The 21623-nt window shown below is 44.8% G+C and overlaps 1 protein-coding gene across 2 annotated transcripts in view; it reads left to right on the top strand.

The window, feature by feature from the left end:
• The window catches only part of LOC126170560 (ras-related protein Rab-37-like), a 379498-nt gene that overhangs the window by 293572 nt on the left and 64303 nt on the right, over window positions 1-21623 (top strand). For both annotated transcript variants that reach the window (XM_049920735.1, XM_049920736.1), the window contains one exon: window positions 14857-14965. In XM_049920735.1, coding sequence (XP_049776692.1) covers window positions 14857-14965 — 109 coding nt within the window. The remainder of the gene's footprint in view (window positions 1-14856; window positions 14966-21623) is intronic.

Consider the following 21623-nt stretch of genomic DNA (forward strand, 5'->3'; position numbering starts at 1 on the left):
TATAGCACCGGACACGTATGAAGTAACGTACACTACTGGCCATTAAAAATGCTACACCAAGAAGAAATGCAGATCATAAACGGGTATTTATTGGACAAATATATTATACTAGAACTGACATGTGATTACATTTTCACGCAATTTGGGTGCATAGATCCTGCGAAATCAGGACCCAGAACAACCACCTCTGGCCGTAATAACGGCCTTGATACGCCTGGGTATTGAGCCAAACAGAGCTTGGATGGCGTGTACAGGTACAGCTGCCCATGCAGCTTCAACACGATACCACTGTTCATCAAGAGTAGTGGAGGAGGAGGAGATTAGTGTTTAACGTGCCGTCGACAACGAGGTCATTAGAGACGGAGCGCAAGCTCGGGTGAGGAAAGGATAGGAAAGGAAATCGGCCGTGCCCTTTCAAAGGAACCATCCCGGCATTTGCCTGAAGCGATTTAGGGAAATCACGGAAAACCTAAATCAGGATGGCCGGAGACGGCATTGAACCGTCGCCCTCCCGAATGCGAGTCCAGTGTGCTAACATCAAGAATAGTGACTGGCGTATTGTGACGAGCCAGTTGCTCGGCCACCACTGACCAGACGTTTTCAATTGGTGAGAAATCTGGAGAATGTGCTGCCCAGGGCAGCAGTCGAACGTTTTCTGTATCCAGAAAGGCCCGTACAGGACCTGCAACGTGCAGTCGTGCATTATCCTGCTGAAATGTAGGGGTTCGCAGGGATCGAATGAAGGGTAGAGCCACGGGTCGTAACACATCTGAAATGTAACGTCCACTGTTCAAAGTGCCGTCAATGCGAACAATAGGTGACCGTGACGTGTAACCAATGGCACCCCATACAATCACGCCGGATGAAACGCCAGTATGGCGATGATGAATACACGCTTCCAATGTGCGTTCACCGCGATGTCGCCAAACACGGATGCGACCGTCATGATACTGTAAACAGAACCTGGATTCATCCGAAAAAATGACGTGTTGCCATTCGTGCACCCAGGTTCGTTGTCGAGTACACCATCGCAGGTGCTCCTGTCTGTGATGCAGCGTCAAGGGTAACTGCAGCAATGGTCTCCAAGCTGATAGTCCATTCTGTTGCAAACGTCGTCGAACTGTTCGTGCAGATGGTTGTTGTCTTGCAAGTGTCCCCATCTGTAGACTCAGGGATCGAGACGTTCCTACACGATCCGTTACAGCCGTGCGGATAAGATGCCTGACATCTCGACTGCTAATGATACGAGGCCGTTGGGATCGAACACGGCGTTCCGTATTACCCTCCTGAACCCACCGATTCCATATTCTGCTAACAGTCATTGCATCTCGACCAACGCGAGCAGCAATGTCGCGATACGATAAACCGCAATCGCGATAGGCTACAATCCGACCTTTATCAAAGTCATGAACGTGATGGTACGCATTTCTACTCCTTACATGAGGCATTAGAACAACGTTTCACCAGACAACGCCGGTCAACTACTGTTTGTATATGAGAAATCGGTTGCAATCTTTGCTCATGTCAGCACGTTGTAGGTGTCGCCACCGGCGCCACATTTGTGTGAATGCTCTGTAAAGCTAATCATTTGCAAATTACAGCATCTTCTTCCTGTCGGTTAAATTTCGCTTCTGTAGCACGTCATCTTCGTGGTGTAGCAATTTTAATGGCCAGTAGTGTATTAATTTCTTCAACATACTCGTATATTGAGGTGACAATTCATGGGATAGCGATACTGACATACACAGATGGCGGTAGTAACGCGTACACAAGCTAGGGCAGTGCATTGGCAGAGTTGTCATTTATGATTCATGTGAGAAGATTTCCGACGTGGTTACGCCCGCACGACGGGAATTAACAGACTTTGAATTCGGAATGGCTGTTGGAGCTAGATGCACGGGTCATTCCATTTCGGAAATCATTAAGGAATTCAGTACTACGAGTTCCACAGTGTCTAGAATGTGCCGCTCTCTCTCACCACGGACGACGCAGTGACCGAAGGCCTACAATTCACGACCGAAAGCAGCGGCGTTTGGTTAGAGCTGCCAGTACTGAAAGACAAGCAAAACTGCTCTAAATAACCACAGACATAAATCTGGAGTCGTACGACGAAGCTACTGCCGTTAAGGCAGTGTGGCGAAATCTGGCGTTAATGGGCTGTGGCAGCAGACGACCGACACCGGGCCCTTTGCTAACGGCACAGCATGCCTGAAGGCCTCTCCTGGGCCCGTGACCATATCAGTTAGACCTTAGACAACTGGAAAACCGTGGCCTGGTCAGATGAACCCCGATTTCAGTTGGTAAGAGCTGGTGGTAGCGTTCGGGTGTGCCGCAGATCCCACGAAACCATGGACCGAAGTTGTTAACAAGACACTGTGCAAGTGGGTCCTCTGGTCCAAGTGAACCGATCATTGAGTGGAAATGGCTATGTTCGGCTTCTAGGAGACCAATTGTAGCCATTCATGGGCATCATGTTCCCAGACAACGACGGATTTTTTATGAATGACAATGCGCCATGTCACCGGGCCACGATTGTCCACGGTTTATTTGAAGAACATTCTGGACAATGATTTGACCACCCAGATCGCCCGACATGAATCCCTTTTAATATTTATGGCACATAATCTAGAGGTTAGTTCTTGCACAAAATCCTGCACCGGTAACACTTTCGCAGTCACGGACTGCTGTAGAGGCAGCATGGCTCAATAAATATGCAAGGGACTTCCAGCGACTTGTTGAATCCATGCCACATCCAGTTGCTGCCCTACGCCGGGAAAAGGGATGTGCGATACGATATTAGGAGGTACCCTGTAACTTTTGTCGTCTCAGTGTATATCTGGCGTTATGACCATAACAGAGAACGTTAGAAAAATTGAGTACATAGAAAGCTAGGGTGGTAGTCGTCTTTTCCCATGCACTATTCAAGAATGGAGATTGAAGAGGGAAATCGATTCTGATACAGATGTACACTCCCCACACACAAATGGTGGCTTTCGGAGTACAGATGTGAATGACTATAAAACTTATTTGACGGCGGCCTTGTGAGACTGTGCGTTCAGAGCTTATTCACGTGGAAGTCTGCGGTCACCTCTGATGTGTCAACACTGTCGCATTTACGCCAGCGATAGAGGGACAGATAAACAATGCACGCTTCGTTATTGTTTCAAGAGGAACGCTGTCACGCGCTGCTCGTGTTTATCATCATCGACGTCGCTAAGAGATTACATCCATAAATTGTTGTATTTTTCCCTCTGGAGCTCTGTACGTTAGGTTGGCCGTATGCAAGCATCCATTTTCCATGGCGATGTGACGATTTTCGTCAAATTCGAGCGATTTAATAGCGGACAACGATAATTACTCTTCACTTTCGTATTTTTCGCGTATACCGTCCAGAAGTCTTCACATTTTTTTCCCGAGATGAATATCTGTTTTTCACTATTCATCTAACGTAACACCAGGACAACATAAACTATTTTTCTAGAAATAAAAGGAAAACAGATAATTTCACTTCAAATACCACGTTTCTTGAGAGCAGTTACGTAATTTTTTTCTGAATGTTTTTTATTGAAAGCAGTTCACAAACACGATGAAGCATTGCTCCAAACAACAAAAAGATAGAAAAGTAATTCGAAAAGATGAAATCAGTGCAAACATTGGCTCATTTCTGAATCTAAGGAATCTGCATTACTCTAATGAGTGTTCTTTACACAACAATGTTCGTGGTAAATGTAGGAGTGCTGTTTTTATAACTATTTTCAGATAAGGAAATCGGAATGAATGCGAAAATTGCTCTGGCAGATACGGCATGTAAGATACAAACCAAAATAAACGGTAAAGGAGTACAAATAATAAATGAAGCACTTCTTTCAAAGGAGCAGAATGGTTCTAAGAACCGCAGATCTTGCGTCGACAACGTGTTCATTATAAAATAGGTGACAGAGTGAAGAACAGAGTATAGTAATGAAGCTCACATAGCATTTATGGATGACATGAAGGCTTTTGACCAAACACATAAAGAAATTTACTGAGCATAATAGAACGAGCGAGCGGTCGTGAATTTAAAAGCTTTACAACTGAAGCGGTGATTTCCAGACAAATGGAAAGAGGATACCCCTGGCATATCACACTCATATTGGAATACGTATACAAAAATACAACAATGAAGACCAAAATTGATTAAAAAATTTCTGATTAAATCCTCGTAAATCTGTATATTAGACAAGGGTATACTCTGTCATCTGCTCTTTCTGATAAATGTGCTGATGATCTCTTGAGAAAGTAAACTCTGGTTTAGAAAAATCATACCAAATACAAACTCTTGTTTATTCGCTGATGGCCCGTTCATTAAGTGCTACAGTGAAAAGTTAACTGCAAACCACCAACCACAAATTTACCTTCTTGCACCAAGAATATAATATGACGATCTCTACTGATAAGACAAAATTGGTTACATTTAGGGAAATCGAATACATAAAATCAAAAATTGTCGTTTTTGCAAAGTAAAATTTTTTAACTATGTTGGAAATCAAGCAAGATATCTAGGATATCAGGATGCAGAAAAATGTCTTGGAAAATTATATATGTCGCTATAAACAAAACTTAAAAAACAGGTTAAGAAAGGAAATGAAATTAAATGTTATTAAACCACGGCATTGCCTGCACTTTTCTACCGCAGTGGTACCTGGATCGAGTAACAAACGATAGAGTATTAAGTTTTAAGCGTCTGAAATATGTTTTCTGAGAGGTGTGCATGGATGTACAAAACTTGATAAAATAAATAATGAAAACATTACAAAAAAGTTGAAAGTTGAACCAATAGATTAATTGAGAAATAAATGGAGTGGGTATGTGGAAAGAACGTCAGATCGATGACTAGCACTATACGCCATAACATATGTTTCACATGGAAAAAGAAGGCTGGGAAAATACAAGTAGAGATGGCATGTATCATGCTGACACACGAGAACGGAGCACGCATCACGTTTAATTCCTGAGAGTTGAAATGATGATGATGATGGTACCAAAGTTCTTCCACCCGCATTGAAACTTCTCTCCTGCAGGTCGACAGTAAAGAACGTTAACAAAGTATCGATGCACCAGATCATGGAGACATTTTCTGTGATATTACTTCAGACGTAATGTGGCACACACCACTTTTGATATGAACACGACTTTATCTTGTCACATGTCCAAGACTAGTTCCGGTAATCAATAGCTGGAACCACACTTGATTTTGCTGGGTGGTAGATAAGTGCGAAGAGCAATATCTCTCTATCAATACCTCGCAGCCTCAATCTTCCTCTCTCCCTCCCACCATCCCCCCCTCCCCACCCTTCTCTCTCTCTCTCTCTCTCTCTCTCTCTCTCTCTCTCTCTCTCTCACACACACACACACACACACACACACACACACACACACATACGACACACGAACTTTGAAACAATTCGAGCAAAATCAAATCACTGATTGAATCCCGTGCTCTTTTTTGTCGTTGAATTTGAATATCAGTCGCTGCGAAGTTGAATATCAAACTGGATTACTGGATACATCGATTTTAGAATGCAAGTAGTTGGCATTTTAAACATGTCTATTCATGCTGACACACAATAGTTGTTGTTATATTGCCTTTTCAGTCGAGAGCACAAAATTTCATGCAGTCTCCCAGATTTTATGAAACCTGCACTGCTTTAACGATATATTTACATGTTTGACAAAATAATTTTCTTGTAAATTCCGGCCGTTATCTGATGATAGGTATGCAGTGACTTGAAGGCTAGCTCTGTAGAGAATAAGTTTTCTGCACACCAGATCGCGACTAGTTGCTGTTGTGCCTCAGTCATGTTCTGTTTACATCAAACTGCCAGTGTTTTTTTAACTTAAAGGCTGTAAGCAGTGCGTGTATTGCTGTCATTGCTGTTGCTCTGGTTTGGTTTGCGCTTCAGAAAATAAACCTTGTCAGACTTCATACGGTAGGTCTTCTACGAACTGACGATGCACCATGACCACTGGTAAGTACTGCATGTCTCTGGATTCACGATCTCACACCATAAGCTTTCCGAAGGAAGAACACATCCTTCAACCATCAGGTAAGCGCAGTTTTATGTCTCTTAATAATGCATTTACAATATTGTATTCACTACTAACTCTCTTGGAGGTATTAAGAAGGTAACTGTTACAGCGTATCGTGTTCATTAGGTAATGTGTAACCTGAAAAGATATGTTTGGAATTTAATCCTGAAAGTGCATGATCTGACTAAAGTATAAATACAGACTGTAACAGAGCAGAGCTACGTTCTTTGTAAAGTAAGGCCTTGGAATCTAGCACCTATCATTATCAGACTTAATACTATGAAGGCTTCAAAATTTTGTGATACTCTCAGAGATTATTAAGTCTCTCATAGTGTTCTCCAGAGAAATGGCAAACAGTTCGGACCGTAGGGGCAGACATACGGAGAAAGTAGATAGATAAAACTACTCTTCAGTTCCAATGACGGAGGCAGTAGTGAATGCTCACCCTTGTTATATACAGGGTGGGTTTTTCTAACGTGTAAAAAGTCTAGGAACCGACCGGTGACAGGATACGGAACAAAAAAAGATCTAATGAAGTTGTGTCCTGAAATTTATGGTTTCCGTGGTAGAGATCATTTATTCAATCATACATTGTTACAGATACAGCGGTCTAATACACATTGTACCATGCAGCGACAGTTGCAGTGTGAATGGTTTCCTCCTAGAGGTTGGTACTGTTCTTCGTACGTCATGCCCTAGCGCCCTCTCCTGCCATAGTGATTCGTAATGTTGTGTCCCATTCACTTCTCTTTTTGACTCACCTTGTACTGGATGTGATACAGCACTGTACACAATGGTTCAGCATTCGAATCGAGAGCTTGCAGACATGGTGTTTATTTGTGAAAAGCAAATGGCGACGGGCGGCGGGCAGCAAGGGTGAATCAGGAGACCTATCCCCCCAACAACCACACCATTCAATGTTTGCAACAGTATTTCGCCATTTGTCTGAGACAGGGTCGTATCAGGAAGCAGAAAATCATGAAGGACGTACCCCTAATGTTCGGACATCAGACTTGGAGAAAAATGTCATTAACACTGGGGAACGCGACCGCCGTGTCAGTACCTGGAAGTTGGCCCGCCAGTGCAGGGTAAACCAGACGACCGTATGCATGACAAATGTTACTACCCTTATCACTTACAGCATGTGCAGGGCTTATTAGTGACAGACTTTCCGCTTCGGGAGCAGTTTTGTCACTGATTTCTTCGCCAGGCAACCACGATTCCGGGATCTGTGTCATCCATCCTATTCACAGAAGAAGCCACCTTTACGCGGAGAGGTATCTTTAACTTTGATAACAATAATCTCTGGGATAGTTCGCAAAAGTCCCATGGTATGGTTGTCGACCCACCATACACCCCAATCCAGAACTTTATTTAGGCGACCAGCTCCTTGATATTGCAGCACAGTCCCGTTTCTTGAGCTTTATTTTTGATAACAAGCTGACATGGTTGCCCTAAATTTGCCACCTAAAGACTACATGTATGCGGAAGCTTAATGCTCTCCGCATCTTGGGGTGCAGACTGTTCCACTCTTCTCCATCTTTGCCGTGCTATGGTCTTATCCAGACTAGATTATGGTATTCAGGTTTATGGCTCAGCAGCTCCTTCCACTTTGAAACTGCTTGACCCTGTTCACCATTGTGGAGTGCATCTGGCTATTGGTGCCTTTCGCACTAGTTCCGTTGATAGTCTCCTCACAGAAGCGGAGATTCCCCATCTAAACGTACGACAGAGCCAGCTCCTCGTTTCTTACGCAATCGCCGTTCTCCAATTCCCTGACCATCCCTTGTACCCTGTGCTCTTTGCCAACGAGGGATGTTTCTCTCCTGATACCCACCCCTGGATGTGATTGCCGGTTGGCATGCGTCTCACATTCCTCTGTCAGGATCTCCAACTCCACTCACTGGAATGTACCCCATGTCTTTCCTCCCATACCGCCCCCCCCTTAAATAGTGCCCAGACCACGGATTAGGACTGATCTATTCCGGGGTCCTAAGATCTCTGTCACCTCTATGGTTTTCTGGTGTCTTGTATATGCCATCCATGCAAAGTTTCAGGGTGCCACCATCTTCTGCACTGATGGTTGTAAGACAATCGATAAGGTGGGATACGCTTTCACGTCTCCTACTGGCTTAGAACACCATTTATTGCCAGGATCATGTAGTGTGTTCACAGCGGAGCTTCTAGCCATTCACAGAGCCCTCCTTTTGGTTCCTCAGGACTGCCTCCACAGTGTTTTAATTTGTTCAGACTCAATGAGCAGTCAGCAGGCTATCGACCGATGCTACTCCCGGCACCCTTTTGTCTCTGCTTTCCGTGTCCTTCTCTCTGCCCTTGGCCGTGCCGCCTGTTCCGTTGTCTTTCTCTGGGTCCCAAGTGATGTGGGCACCCCAGGGAATGAACTGGCTAACTGTTTGGCTAGAGATGCAGATACGTATCTCCCCCGCCATTTCCTTTCATGATTCCAGCTGTGGATATGCGGATCTACGTCAAATATCTCTTTGCCCAAAAATGGAATGACATCTGGTGCACTACTCCTCACAGTAATAAACTCCGAATAATAAAGAAATCTATAGCAGTTTGGCGCTCTTACTTCCGCTCCTCTCGAAAGGAGTCCACTGTTTTATGCTGTCTACACAGTGTTCATACCAGGCTCACCCATTGTTTCCTCCTACGTAACGACAAAACGACAACTCCCCCCCCCCCTCCCACACACAATGTGGTTGTGGAGCCATCCCACATATTGGTGGAATGTCCACTTGTTTCGGCCCTTCGTGCTAAGCATCGTCTTCCCGATTCATTAAACTTAATATTAGCAGACGGTTCACGGACGGTTGAACAAGTCCTCAGTTTCCTCCGTGAAAGCGGTTTTTATTTCCAGTATAAGGTTCTACTTTAGTCTAGGAGCAGGGGCAGGTTGGTTGTGGCTGGGACCTCTTTTCCAGTTTTCTCGGTCTGTGACCAGGTGACCGCCCTTTTCTTCCAGTGTTTAGATTTGGTCTCACCTTTTATGCCTTTTACTGTGTTTGTTTAATGTTTATTATTTTATGATTTGATTCCCCTGACGTGATGCGTCCACTTTTAGCGGATCCTCTTTCTTCTGTGACTAACTTCGGAATTGTAGGACTGATGACCTCGCCGTTTGGTCCCATAACCCCTCAGTTAATCAATCAATCAATCAATCAATCAATGATCAGCACAAATATGCACCTACCCTTGGGATAATGCCCAACCCTACAAGTAGCTTGTTTTTCCTCGACTCGATGGCATCTACCAGCAGGGCAATGCAACATGTCACACAGCTAGCAGTGGATGTGCGTCGCCCTGAGAATATCAGGATAAGTTTATCGTACTCCACTGGCCACCTAATCCTCCAGATTTAAACCCAGTCGAGAATCTGTGGGACCACCTCGATCGGACTGTACGCGCCATGGATCCTCAACCGAGAAACACAGCGGAGCTGGCCACGGCTCTGGAGCCGACACATCCCTATTCGTATCTTCCAGAACATCACTGACACTCTTTCCTCCACGTCTCTCAGCGGTCTTCGCTGTCAAGAGTAATTGCTGAGACTTTGCAGAGGTGGTCACTGGACAGTGTACAATTATTCCATTGATTTGCCGCTTTTCTGTTGTGTGTTTGCGGCCTTCCTCTGTTCCTGTCCCTTTTTCATTTGATTTCTTATGGCTGAAACATCTGATATGTTTCATGTTCGACGATGCCACGGTCAGGAGACGAGAAATATTCAGTAAGATAGCTTTTAGCTGGAGAGAGGGAAGCGATAACAGAAAGGCAATTTCAGTTGATTCTTCTCTTTGATATGACTGAAATACACGACGCTAAACGCTCAACATTCTTATTTCACAATAGTCACATAGCGCTTTTTCTGCGCCGACTTGAATTACAGTCGCCTCGGTATCACTGCTTTGCAAATGCTTCCTATAAAGTTCCAGATACGGAAGATGCGGCGAGCATTTGCCTGTAATCGCCGAAACGGAAAGAAAAACGTTTGCGCGTTAATACTGGAATTAAAACAGAGTCTTATGGCAGTACTTTAATTCATTCAGAGATTAAATAACAAACGGCTGTGTGTTTTTGCAGAGCGAGTTTGCAAACAGACCTAAATAAACACTGCAAGACCCAGATGCGATAAAAAAACATCGGGTGCTGCAAACGAGAGCGAGTGAGCTACAGTGGAGCCCGACGGGCGGCCGACAGAACGGCTTCGACACCGCCTGCGAAATTCGACTGCTTGCTTTCTGATCTGTCAGCACAGGCGACGTGGACAGCGAGTGGACAGCGAGTACGAAGGACAGGGAAGAGGTGCCTATGTATTCAGTGTTCTCCCAATCTTCCAGCCTGTAACTATCTATTACAATATTAACTCACTTGTCTGTTTCTTCAGTCCGACGTAAAGCGCTTTTACACTATCTCATCAAAAGTACCACAACACCTTTTAGTGGGCATTAACATAGAATGTGTCCAGCCGCCCCTTTATGACAGCTTGAAAGCTGTTGGTAACTCTTTCAATAACATATCTTAATGCCTGTGGAGGAATAGCAGTCTACTCTCCTAAGTCAAAAGCAGAGAAGAAAGAGATGTTCGACGCAGGGGATTGTAAGGAAGTCGATGTCAAATCTCATCGCAAAGGTCTTCGGGTCGATACTCTGGGCAGGCCAGCCCACTTCAGAAGTCTTAGTGTACACGAACCATTGCATCACAGAGGCTGCTTTATGACAGGGTGCATTGTCACAATCGTCGTCTCCGAGCTGTTTCCTCCACTGCAAACGATACACTTCAGAAGTCTTAGTGTACACGAACCACTGCATCACAGAGGCTGCTTTATGACAGGGTGCATTGTCACAATCGTCGTCTCCGAGCTGTTTTCTCCACTGCAAACGGTACACAATGCTATAAAATTTGTTCATATCCTCCCGCATTTAGCGTTCCCTTGAGAAAACCCACACCCATGCCGCATCATCATCTCCTCCCTACTTCACAAACGAGGGCAGGTGAAGTTCCCTAGGCGTTCTCCAGACCAGCCTTTCCATCGAATTGGAGCACTATACAGGGTGATTTTATTCACAGTGCAAAAACTCTTGAGATTGATCGATGACAGGATGCGGAACAAAAAAGGTCTAATGAACGTATGTCTGGAAATGCATGGTTTCCATACTGGTGACCATTTAGTCAATCATACTTTGCTACAGAGACCGCAGTCACAGTTACAGTATGCATAGTTTCCTTCTAGAAGGTGGTACTGTTTCTCATATGTCATGCCCTAGACCCCTCTCGTGCCATTGTAATTGTTAATGTTGTGTCAAAATTCACTTCGCTTGCTGACTTATCTTGTAGTGGGTGTGATAGAGCTTTGTGCACAATGGTTTCGCATTGGAATCGAAAGCTTGCCGACGTGGTGTTTATTTGTGGTTAGGCAAATGGCGACGGGCGGCGGGCAACAAGGTCGTAACAGATCTATCCCTGCTGACAACAACCGCAGCATTCAAAGTTTTCAACAGTATTCCGCCGTTTGTCTGAGACAGGGTTGTATCAGGAAGCAGAAAGGAGTACCCCAAATGTTCGGGCACAGACTTGGAGGAAAATGTGATTAACACTGTGGAAGGCAACCGCCGTGTCACTATCTGGCTGCTGGCCCGCCATTACAGCGTAAGCCAGAGACGACTTTGTGGAACATTCTCCATGATATTTGTTACTACTCTTACTACTTACAGTGTGTGCAGTGCTTACTAGCGACGACTTTCCACTTCGGGAGCAGTTTTATAACTGAATTCTTCACCAGGCAACCATGACTCGGGGATTTGTGTCATCCACCCTATTCACAGAAGAGGCCACCTTTACGCGGTGAGGTATCTTCAACTTTCATGGGATAGTAAGCAGAAGCCCCATGGTATGGTGCCAGCGAATCATTAACGTCGGTGGAGCCAAAATATGTGGGCCGGGATAATTTGCAACCGATTTTGGGACCAGTCTTCCTTCCACGTCGCCTAACAGGCCGTAACTATCGGCGTTTCTTGCGGGTAACTTTGCCTCTCCTGCTGGGAAAAGTGCCATTGATGATTCGAAGGCTTATGTGGCTGCTACATGATGGTGCTCCAGCCCACTTCGTCGTTAACGTCCGGACACACCTCAGTCGTCTCTTCCCTGATCGATGTATCGGACGAGGGGGTCCAGTAGCATGGCGTGATCGTTCACCGGATCTCAATCCGTACGATTTCTGGTTTGGAGCCATCTCAAAAGTATCGTATATGCAGAGCCCATTCCAGATATGAAGACGCCGGAGCAGCATGTTCATGCCGCCTTAGACATTGTTTGGATGCAGCCTAGCCGGTGTGAACGTTTGAGACAGAACATGCTACGGCGCGTACACGCACGTGTTGAGGCACGTGAAAACCATTTTCAACGCATACTGTAACTGTGGCTGCACTGTACAGCGCGTATTAGACCGCAGTCTCTGTAACAATATATGATTGAGTAAACGGTATCTAGCATGGAAACCATGCACTTCCGGCCATAAGTTCATTAGACCCTTTTTTGTTCCGTATCCTCTCATTGATTAATCCCTAGAGTTTGTACACGGTGGAAAAAATCACCTTATAGAACTACTTCCGGCCTGAAGGTCACCCGCCACTTGCAGCACGCTAAACACCTGATCTGGACGTCGGCACAGTCGACGCCTTACGTCATCTGATAACAGGTAAAATCGCGACCTGACGGACAGTACTACACGACTCAAGTTAGCTTCCGTCCAATCTGTTTTGTTTGGTCTATCGAATACATGCAGCGTCATGTGGCTATAAGGGTAAGAGCTTTTCGCGAGATACCCAACTACAAATGGCCATTGTATACAGTTCCCTTCGCAATGTTCGTTCGAAAATTGGTTAAGGAGCAGCATTCAGCGACAGCAGACATTGCCGCCTTGTTTGTTATTGACAAGACGTGACACTCCTCTCCTGTCCCTGTCGGTTAGGATCCTTTTGCAACCAGTGTTCTTACATCGCTTTAGATGGCTGCGAGTGGTACACCAACAAACTAGGCGTCTTCATTCAGCGTTTGGTCCGAGAGACGTCCAAACACGATTGCTTCTCTCTGCCATCCTGTCATGTCCCCATGTCGACCCATTTTACTGCGCTGGATCCGTACAACGGACTGACCCAGACACACCACTTCACTGCCATGACTTACGTGAACGTTGTTGGATCAGTTCTGTATTTCTCCAAAGCGACCAGTGTGCACTGTTTACGAGATGACTAATACACTACTGGCTATTAAAATTGCTACACCACGAAGATGACGTGCTACAGACGCGAAATTTAACCGACAGGAAGAAGATGCTGTAATTTGCAAATCATTAGCTTTTCAGAGCATTCACACAAGGTTGGCACGACACCTAAAACGTGCTGACATGAGGAAAGTTTGCAACCGATTTCTCATACACAAACAGTAGTTGACCGGCGTTGTCTGGTGAAACGTTGTTCTGATGCCTCGTGTAAGGAGTACAAATGCGTACCATCACGTTCATGACTTTCATGAAGGTCGGATTGTAGCCTATCGCCATTGCGGTTTATTGTATCGCGACATTGCTGCTCGCGTTGGTCAAGATGCAATGACTGTTAGCAGAATATGGAATCGGTGGGTTCAGGAGGGTAATACGGAACGCCGTGCTCGATCGCAACGGCCTCGTATCACTAGCAGTCGAGAAGACAGGCATCTTATCCGCATGGCTGTAACGGATCGTGTAGAAACGTCTCGATCCCTGAGTCTGCAGATGAGGACATTTGCAAGACAACAACCATCTGCACGAACAGTTCGACAACGTTTGCAGCAGCATGGACTATCAGCTCGGAGACCATGGCTGCAGTTACCCTTGACGCTGCATCACAGACAGGAGCACCTGCGATGGTGTACTCGACAACGAACCTGGGCGCACGAATGGCAAAACAAAATTTTTTCGGATGAATCCAGGTTCTGTTTACAGTATCATGACGGTCGCATCCGTGTTTGGCGACATCACGGTGAACGCACATTGCAAGTGTGTATTCGTCATCGCCATATTGGCGTTTCACCCGGCGTGATGGTATGGGGTGCCATTGGTTACACGTCTCGGTCACCTCTTGTTCGCATTGACGGCACTTTGAACAGTGGATGTTACATTTCAGATGTGTTACGACCCGTGGCTCTACCCTTCATTCGATCCCTGGGAACCCCTACATTTCAGCAGGATAATGCACGACCGCATGTTGCAGGTCCCGTACGGGCCTTTCTGGATACAGAAAATGTTCGACTTCTGCCCTGGCCAGCACATTCTCCAGATCTCTCACCAATTGAAAAGTCTGGTGAGTGGTGGCCGAGCTCGTCACAATACGCCAGTCACTACACTTGATGAACTGTGGTATCGTGTTGAAGCTGTATGGGCAGCTGTACCTGTACACGCCATCCGAGCTCTGTTTGACTCAATGCCTAGGCGTATCCAGGCCGTTATTACGGCCAGAGGTGGTTTTTCTGGGTACTGACTTCTCAGGATCTATGCACCCAATTTGCGTGCAAATGTAATCACATGTCAGTTCTGGTATAATATATTCGTCCAATGAATACCCGTTTATCATCCCCATTTCCTCTTGGTGTAGCAATTTTAATGGCCAGTAGTGTGCTTTGTGTGGTGAGTGGATAACAAGGAGAGATATGTTAGTAAGTCCGATGTAAGAGCTAGGTTAGACGAATTTCGACCTGCTGTGTCCTGACGGCAGCATTTTCTCTGCTCTGTTCCAGAACAAAGTGGTGACGGTGGACGGCAGCCGCGTGAAGCTGCAGATCTGGGACACGGCGGGCCAGGAGCGTTTTCGCAGCGTCACGCATGCCTACTACCGCGATGCACACGGTAGGTCACATGTTCTTACTCTTAACCACTGCTGCCTTTCTGCTTAGGCTACGTTCAGCAGCCTTACCAGGAGATGATACACATCTCCTTCATAACCCTCCAATCAGTGTACACAGTAGCGTTACTAGAAGATGATGCACATGTCCTCACTAACTTTCCATTTAGTGTACACAATAGCCTTACCAGATGAGGCACAGGTCCTCACTAATCTTCCAGACAGTGTATACAGCAGCCTTATCAGTAGATGATGTGCATATTCCAGCTAACCTTCCAATTTGTATACACAGTTCGCTTACCAGAAGATGATGCACATGTCCTTGGTAACATTCCAATCAGTGTACACAGTAGCCTTATCAGATGATGATGCACGTGTCGTCACTAACTTTCCAATCAGTGTACACAGTAGCCTTACAACAAGATGATGCACTTGTCCTCGCAAACCTTCCAGTCAATGTACACAGAAGTCTCACCAGATGATGAGCCGGCCGCTGTGGCCAAGCGGTTAAAGGCGCTACAGTCTGGAACCGCGTGACCGCTACGGTCGCAGGTTTGAATCCTGCCTCGGGCATGGATGTGTGTGATGTCCTTAGGTTAGTTAGGTTTAAGTAGTTCTAAGTTCTAGGGGACTGATGACCTTAGAAGTTAAGTCCCATAGTGCTCAGAGCCATTTGAACCAGATGATGATGCACATGCCTCGCTAATTTTCCAATCAGTGTACAAAGATGCCTTACCAGACGATGATGCACATACTCTAGCTAACCTTCCACACTTACCAGAAGACGATGCACATGTCCTTGCAAATATTCCAGTCGGTTTACACAGTAGCCTTACCAGAAAGTGTAGCACATGTCCTCACTAGCCTTACAATCAGTGTGCATAGTAGCCCTTAACAGAAGATCTAGCACATGTCCTTGCTAACCTTGCAATCAGTGTACGACATATTCGAATGTGGTGTCAATAAATTCATTCTTTAATCCAGAACGACAACCATTTATGAGAGTCATTCTGCACGTCATGATTAATCAGTTGCGACTATTATTAATTTATTTTTATTTTCATTTTATTTTTCTTTTGTTCACATTAGCACATAGTTCTGTAAGATTGAGACATTCCTTGCACTGGCAGTGTATTCCGGCTATCAGAAGACGTTGAAATATAACTTTCTGGATGTCATCCACGTAAGCTTCCCCTCTTACTCAATAGTTTTCGGTAGTTATCAGATTTAATTAAAACATTCGGAAATTACGTAGCTAAGGTGAAGCATTCATGTGCTGGTAAACAAGGGAAGGCTAAAAGTGGTGATCATGAGGGGTGCAGGAACTGCTAGCAACTTTAATGGCATAACAAAGAGAATAAAGGACGAAAATATTCATAGAAGTACTTTTCAAAACTTCAGTACTTCGGGAAGTCGCAGAAGAAGAAGAAGATTTTCATTTCGTTAATACAGACTAACAGTTTGTCAAGGAACTGACTCATAATAAATGCTTAACACATGTTGTTTATTTTACGTAGTCAACATCGTAGTAAACGATGATACGTGCTATGCTACATTTCTTATGAGATATCCTTCTGTCAGACAATGGTCGGACGTTTTTTGCTGTTGTTAATCCTTTATGTCGCTATTTCTTTTGTCTCTAACCACTGAGATATTATCGACTTTGAATGTGTCTAATTATTACTCATATTTACGTAATCTGCTAACACTATCGTTTGCAGACCTGCGAATTGCAGTTTACATGTCATTTCTACACATGGCTGATAAAGGCAAATATAGCTGAGGAGCTACAAATTTTTACTCACATGAAAAAAATCCGAGTGGTATTCTAAACGAACTAATCGCCCTAAAAACATTTATCGAAAATTTTATAAATGTCCTGTATCAAAAATGAGGTAACTTTTTAAACGAAACATAACGTACTTTATACTATGTAAATTTACACATTTTACTTTTACATTAACTATATTTTATGTATTATTTGCATACATCCTCTACAGGACCGCTCATGATGAGTAAGTGCTTGATATCAGTCCAGTAAATTAAAAAATTAAAAAACGCAAGCAGCCTTGTCTTTATGCACAAACAAAAACGTCGTTTATCAACTATATGAAGGCAGCAAGATACCTTGAATACAAAAGCTCTACAGTTCATCGTGAAACCTGGCCTCTTCAACAAACGTCAGTTATCACGAATCAAGGCTCGAGCTTTCCATCCCTTGCAGCCCATTTTCTGCAGGTTCTCTATGACTCCATCTTTCCATCTGGTTCTCGGTCAACCCGGTCCTATTTGACACCCTAAGTTTCCATCTAATGTTCTTTTAGTTACCGTACTTCGATATCACTCATCTGTGCCACATGCCTCTCCTGTTTCTCTATTGTTGAGCTCACTATTCTTCTAATAGGTGGATCATTGTATATAGTGGGCAACTCATGATTATACCTCCCCCTTCATTTTTCTCTTTCACAGACTGGGCAAAAGATTCTTCGAAGTACCTTCCTCTCAAAGCCATATAGCGTTCCAATATCTTTGTGTGTGTTAGTGACCCACATTCGGAGGCATATGCAAGCACTAGTCGTACAATACATGTGTTTTAGAAATCGGTAATTTGGTGATATGGGTTACGAATCTCGAGAAAATAAGTTTTTTTAATGCAGAATAGGCTCTGTTAACTTAGATTAATCTCTGTTTAATTTCAACAGACACCTCATCTGAGAGATTGACTGTCGACCCCCAGGTACTTACACTACTCAGTTGTCTCAAACGTATGATCTCCCAATGTTTCTGAGCGTTGCATATTGTTTTTGCTTGCTTTCCCGGCAGTGTAAAAGATCGTTTCCCTAAACAGCAGGTCTGCGTCCTTGCTGACCTTCTCTAAGGCAACATTAAAAAGAAGATATCTAGCGAATTTCCTTAGCTTACACCATCTAGTGTATCGATTGGATCAAACGCCAATCCTCTTGTTCTTATAGTACTCTGTATCTCATTCATTGTCATTCTCAGAAGCCTTAACAAGTTTGCAGGAATTCCTTGTTCAGTCAAGGAACGGTACAGTTGCTCTGTGTCTATACTATCATATGCTGATTTATAGTTAATGGAAAGGTGATGCATGCCAATCCCGAATTCAACTGTCCTTTCTAAAATCTAATCCAGTGTTGATTTATCTGGGCGAAATCTATACTGGTATGAGCCAATCTCTCTCTGAAATGTTGGAAGGAGACGGTGAAACATTATCTCGCAGAACACTTTGAATATAAAGTTTAGCAGCATAATTCCACGATAGTCGTCACATTCCAGATGCCTCCTTTCTTCTATACAGAGCATATAATTCATTCTCTCCACTGCCGGATCATTTTCACCACGTCCCATAGTGAAATGATCAGCTTTTGGAGAATCTGTTTTGAGCGCCGCTTTGTCCGAACATTTCCGCTGGAATGTCATTTGTTCCTGGTGACCTACTGTTCTTCAATTTCTTCAAAGCAATTCTCATCTCTTCCAGAATTGGTTGCCCAGTATTTTTGCCAAGTCATTTAAACATATTAAAAATCTAAATCTCACCTACTACTTTCCTGATCTAACTCACTCAACATCGTCTGATCTAATTCGACTAAATTCCATTACCCGTGTTTTACTATTGCTGATATTCAGCCTGTAACCATTTTACAAAACACAAACCATTCCTTCCGAACTTCCAGCATGCTGGATTACTTGCAGGGCAGCAACTTGTGTTGATCAATACAACGGAAATACAGCCGAAGCTGCAAATTTCACATTTATTTATTTATTTAAAGACTAGTTTCGGGTCGTAACTCATTTTCAAGTCATCCTACAGGACAGATAACCGAAAGTACAATCATTTTCAATATAGCTGGTACCAAATTATTAAGCACACGTCAAAAATGTAGAACATGTCGTTTCGAGGTATACGTACCAGATAGCCAGAAATAGTCAAAATGGTATTTCCCAAGATGTAAGAAGCATGTCAAGATAACAAATGTTATTGTTTACATTTAATGATTTTTTTACGAGGCATTATGGCATATAACTTTGTCATACGCACCGTATGTGTCGCTACTGTGCTTTAGTGTTAAGTGATTTTAAATACACTCCTGGAAATTGAAATAAGAACACCATGAATTCATTGTCCCAGGAAGGGGAAACTTTATTGACACATTCCTGGGGTCAGATACATCACATGATCACACTGACAGAACCACAGGCACATAGACACAGGCAACAGAGCATGCACAATGTCGGCACTAGTACAGTGTATATCCACCTTTCGCAGCAATGCAGGCTGCTATTCTCCCATGGAGACGATCGTAGAGATGCTGGATGTAGTCCTGTGGAACGGCTTGCCATGCCATTTCCACCTGGCGCCTCAGTTGGACCAGCGTTCGTGCTGGACGTGCAGACCGCGTGAGACGACGCTTCATCCAGTCCCAAACATGCTCAATGGGGGACAGATCCGGAGATCTTGCTGGCCAGGGTAGTTGACTTGCACCTTCTAGAGCACGTTGGGTGGCACGGGATACATGCGGACGTGCATTGTCCTGTTGGAACAGCAAGTTCCCTTGCCGGTCTAGGAATGGTAGAACGATGGGTTCGATGACGGTTTGGATGTACCGTGCACTATTCAGTGTCCCCTCGACGATCACCAGTGGTGTACGGCCAGCGTAGGAGATCGCTCCCCACACCATGAAGCCGGGTGTTGGCCCTGTGTGCCTCGGTCGTATGCAGTCCTGATTGTGGCGCTCACCTGCACGGCGCCAAACACGCATACGACCATCATTGGCACCAAGGCAGAAGCGACTCTCATCGCTGAAGACGACACGTCTCCATTCGTCCCTCCATTCACGCCTGTCGCGACACCACTGGAGGCGGGCTGCACGATGTTGGGGCGTGAGCGGAAGACGGCCTAACGGTGTGCGGGACCGTAGCCAAGCTTCATGGAGACGGTTGCGAATGGTCCTCGCCAGTACCCCAGGAGCAACAGTGTCCCTAATTTGCTGGGAAGTGGCGGTGCGGTCCCCTACGGCACTGCGTAGGATCCTACGGTCTTGGCGTGCATCCGTGCGTCGCTGCGGTCCGGTCCCAGGTCGACGGGCACGTGCACCTTCCGCCGACCACTGGCGACAACATCGATGTACTGTGGAGACCTCACGCCCCACGTGTTGAGCAATTCGGCGGTACGTCCACCCGGCCTCCCTCATGCCCACTATACGCCCTCGCTCAAAGTCCGTCAACTGCACATACGGTTCACGTCCACGCTGTCGCGGCATGCTACCAGTGTTAAAGACTGCGATGGAGCTCCGTATGCCACGGCAAACTGGCTGACACTGACGGCGGCGGTGCACAAATGCTGCGCAGCTAGCGCCATTCGACGGCCGACACCGCGGTTCCTGGTGTGTCCGCTGTGCCGTGCGTGTGATCATTGCTTGTACAGCCCTCTCGCAGTGTCCGGAGCAAGTATGGTGGGTCTGACACACCGGTGTCAATGTGTTCTTTTTTCCATTTCCAGGAGTGTATTTTACTGTTTCTGGTAAAAATTTTAAAAGTATTAATTTTATTGTTGACTTGAACTTTTATTGTAGCAATTGTTGTATTTTCTATGATTGGAGAGTTCTGTAATAAATAAGAGATGTTTTCTGTATCCTGATAGGGTGACCCCTTCCAGAGGTTTCCTTACTTAAGTGGTAGGCGTAGATTTCAAATTATCTGTATGCTCTGTAACGGTTCATTTGCACTTTGTTATACATATATTTCTCTTATCTTGACAGGGTTCTTGTATTTTGGGAAATCACGTTTTGACCGTCTGGTGTCTATATGTTGATATGTCCAGTATTTTTGACGTGGTAACAGTTGTACTGTACACGATTGTAATTCTGGTTTTCTGTCTTGTAGTATGATTTGAAAATGGGTCTTTACCTGAAGCTAATCATCAAGTAAATAAAAATGAAGTTTACAACTTTGATTGTTTTTCCGTTGTATTGACAAACCAATCTGTTCAGTTGATCTTAGAAGTTCTTGCCCATCTCTTGCAGAATTACAGTGTCGTCCTCAAAGCATGCCGTGCGGGGTAGCCGCGCGGTCTAGGGCGCCCTGTCATGGTTCGCACGGCTCCCCCAGTCGGAGGCTCGAGTCCTCCCTCGGGCATGGGTGTGTGTGTGTTTGTGTGTGTCGTCCTTAGCGTAAGTTAGTTTAAGTCAGATTAAATAGTATGTAAGCTTAGGGACCGATGACCTCAGCAGTTTGGTACCTAAGACCTTACCACAAATTTCCAAAAAAATTCCTCAAAGCTCAAAGTTTTTATTTCTTCTCTCTGAATTTTAATTTCCGTTCAACATTTCTCGCTGACTTCCTTCACCGCTTGCTCAGTGTACAGACTGAATAACTTCGGGGGTAAGCTGCAACCCTGTTCCACTCGCTCCTCAGCTAACGTCTCCCTTTCATGCCACTCATCTCTGGTTTCTGTACAAGTTGTGAATAAGCTTTCGCTCCATGAATTTTATATCTTTTACCCACAGAATGTGAATCAGTGTATGCCAGTCAACATTGTTAAACACTTTCTTTATAAATGCTAAAAATGCGGATTTAATTTTCTTCAGTCTATCTTCTACAATAAGTAATAGAGTCAGTATTGTCTCCCGTGTTCCTACATTT

This window comes from Schistocerca cancellata, chromosome 1 (assembly GCF_023864275.1).
Source record: "Schistocerca cancellata isolate TAMUIC-IGC-003103 chromosome 1, iqSchCanc2.1, whole genome shotgun sequence".
NCBI lineage: Eukaryota > Metazoa > Arthropoda > Insecta > Orthoptera > Acrididae > Schistocerca > Schistocerca cancellata.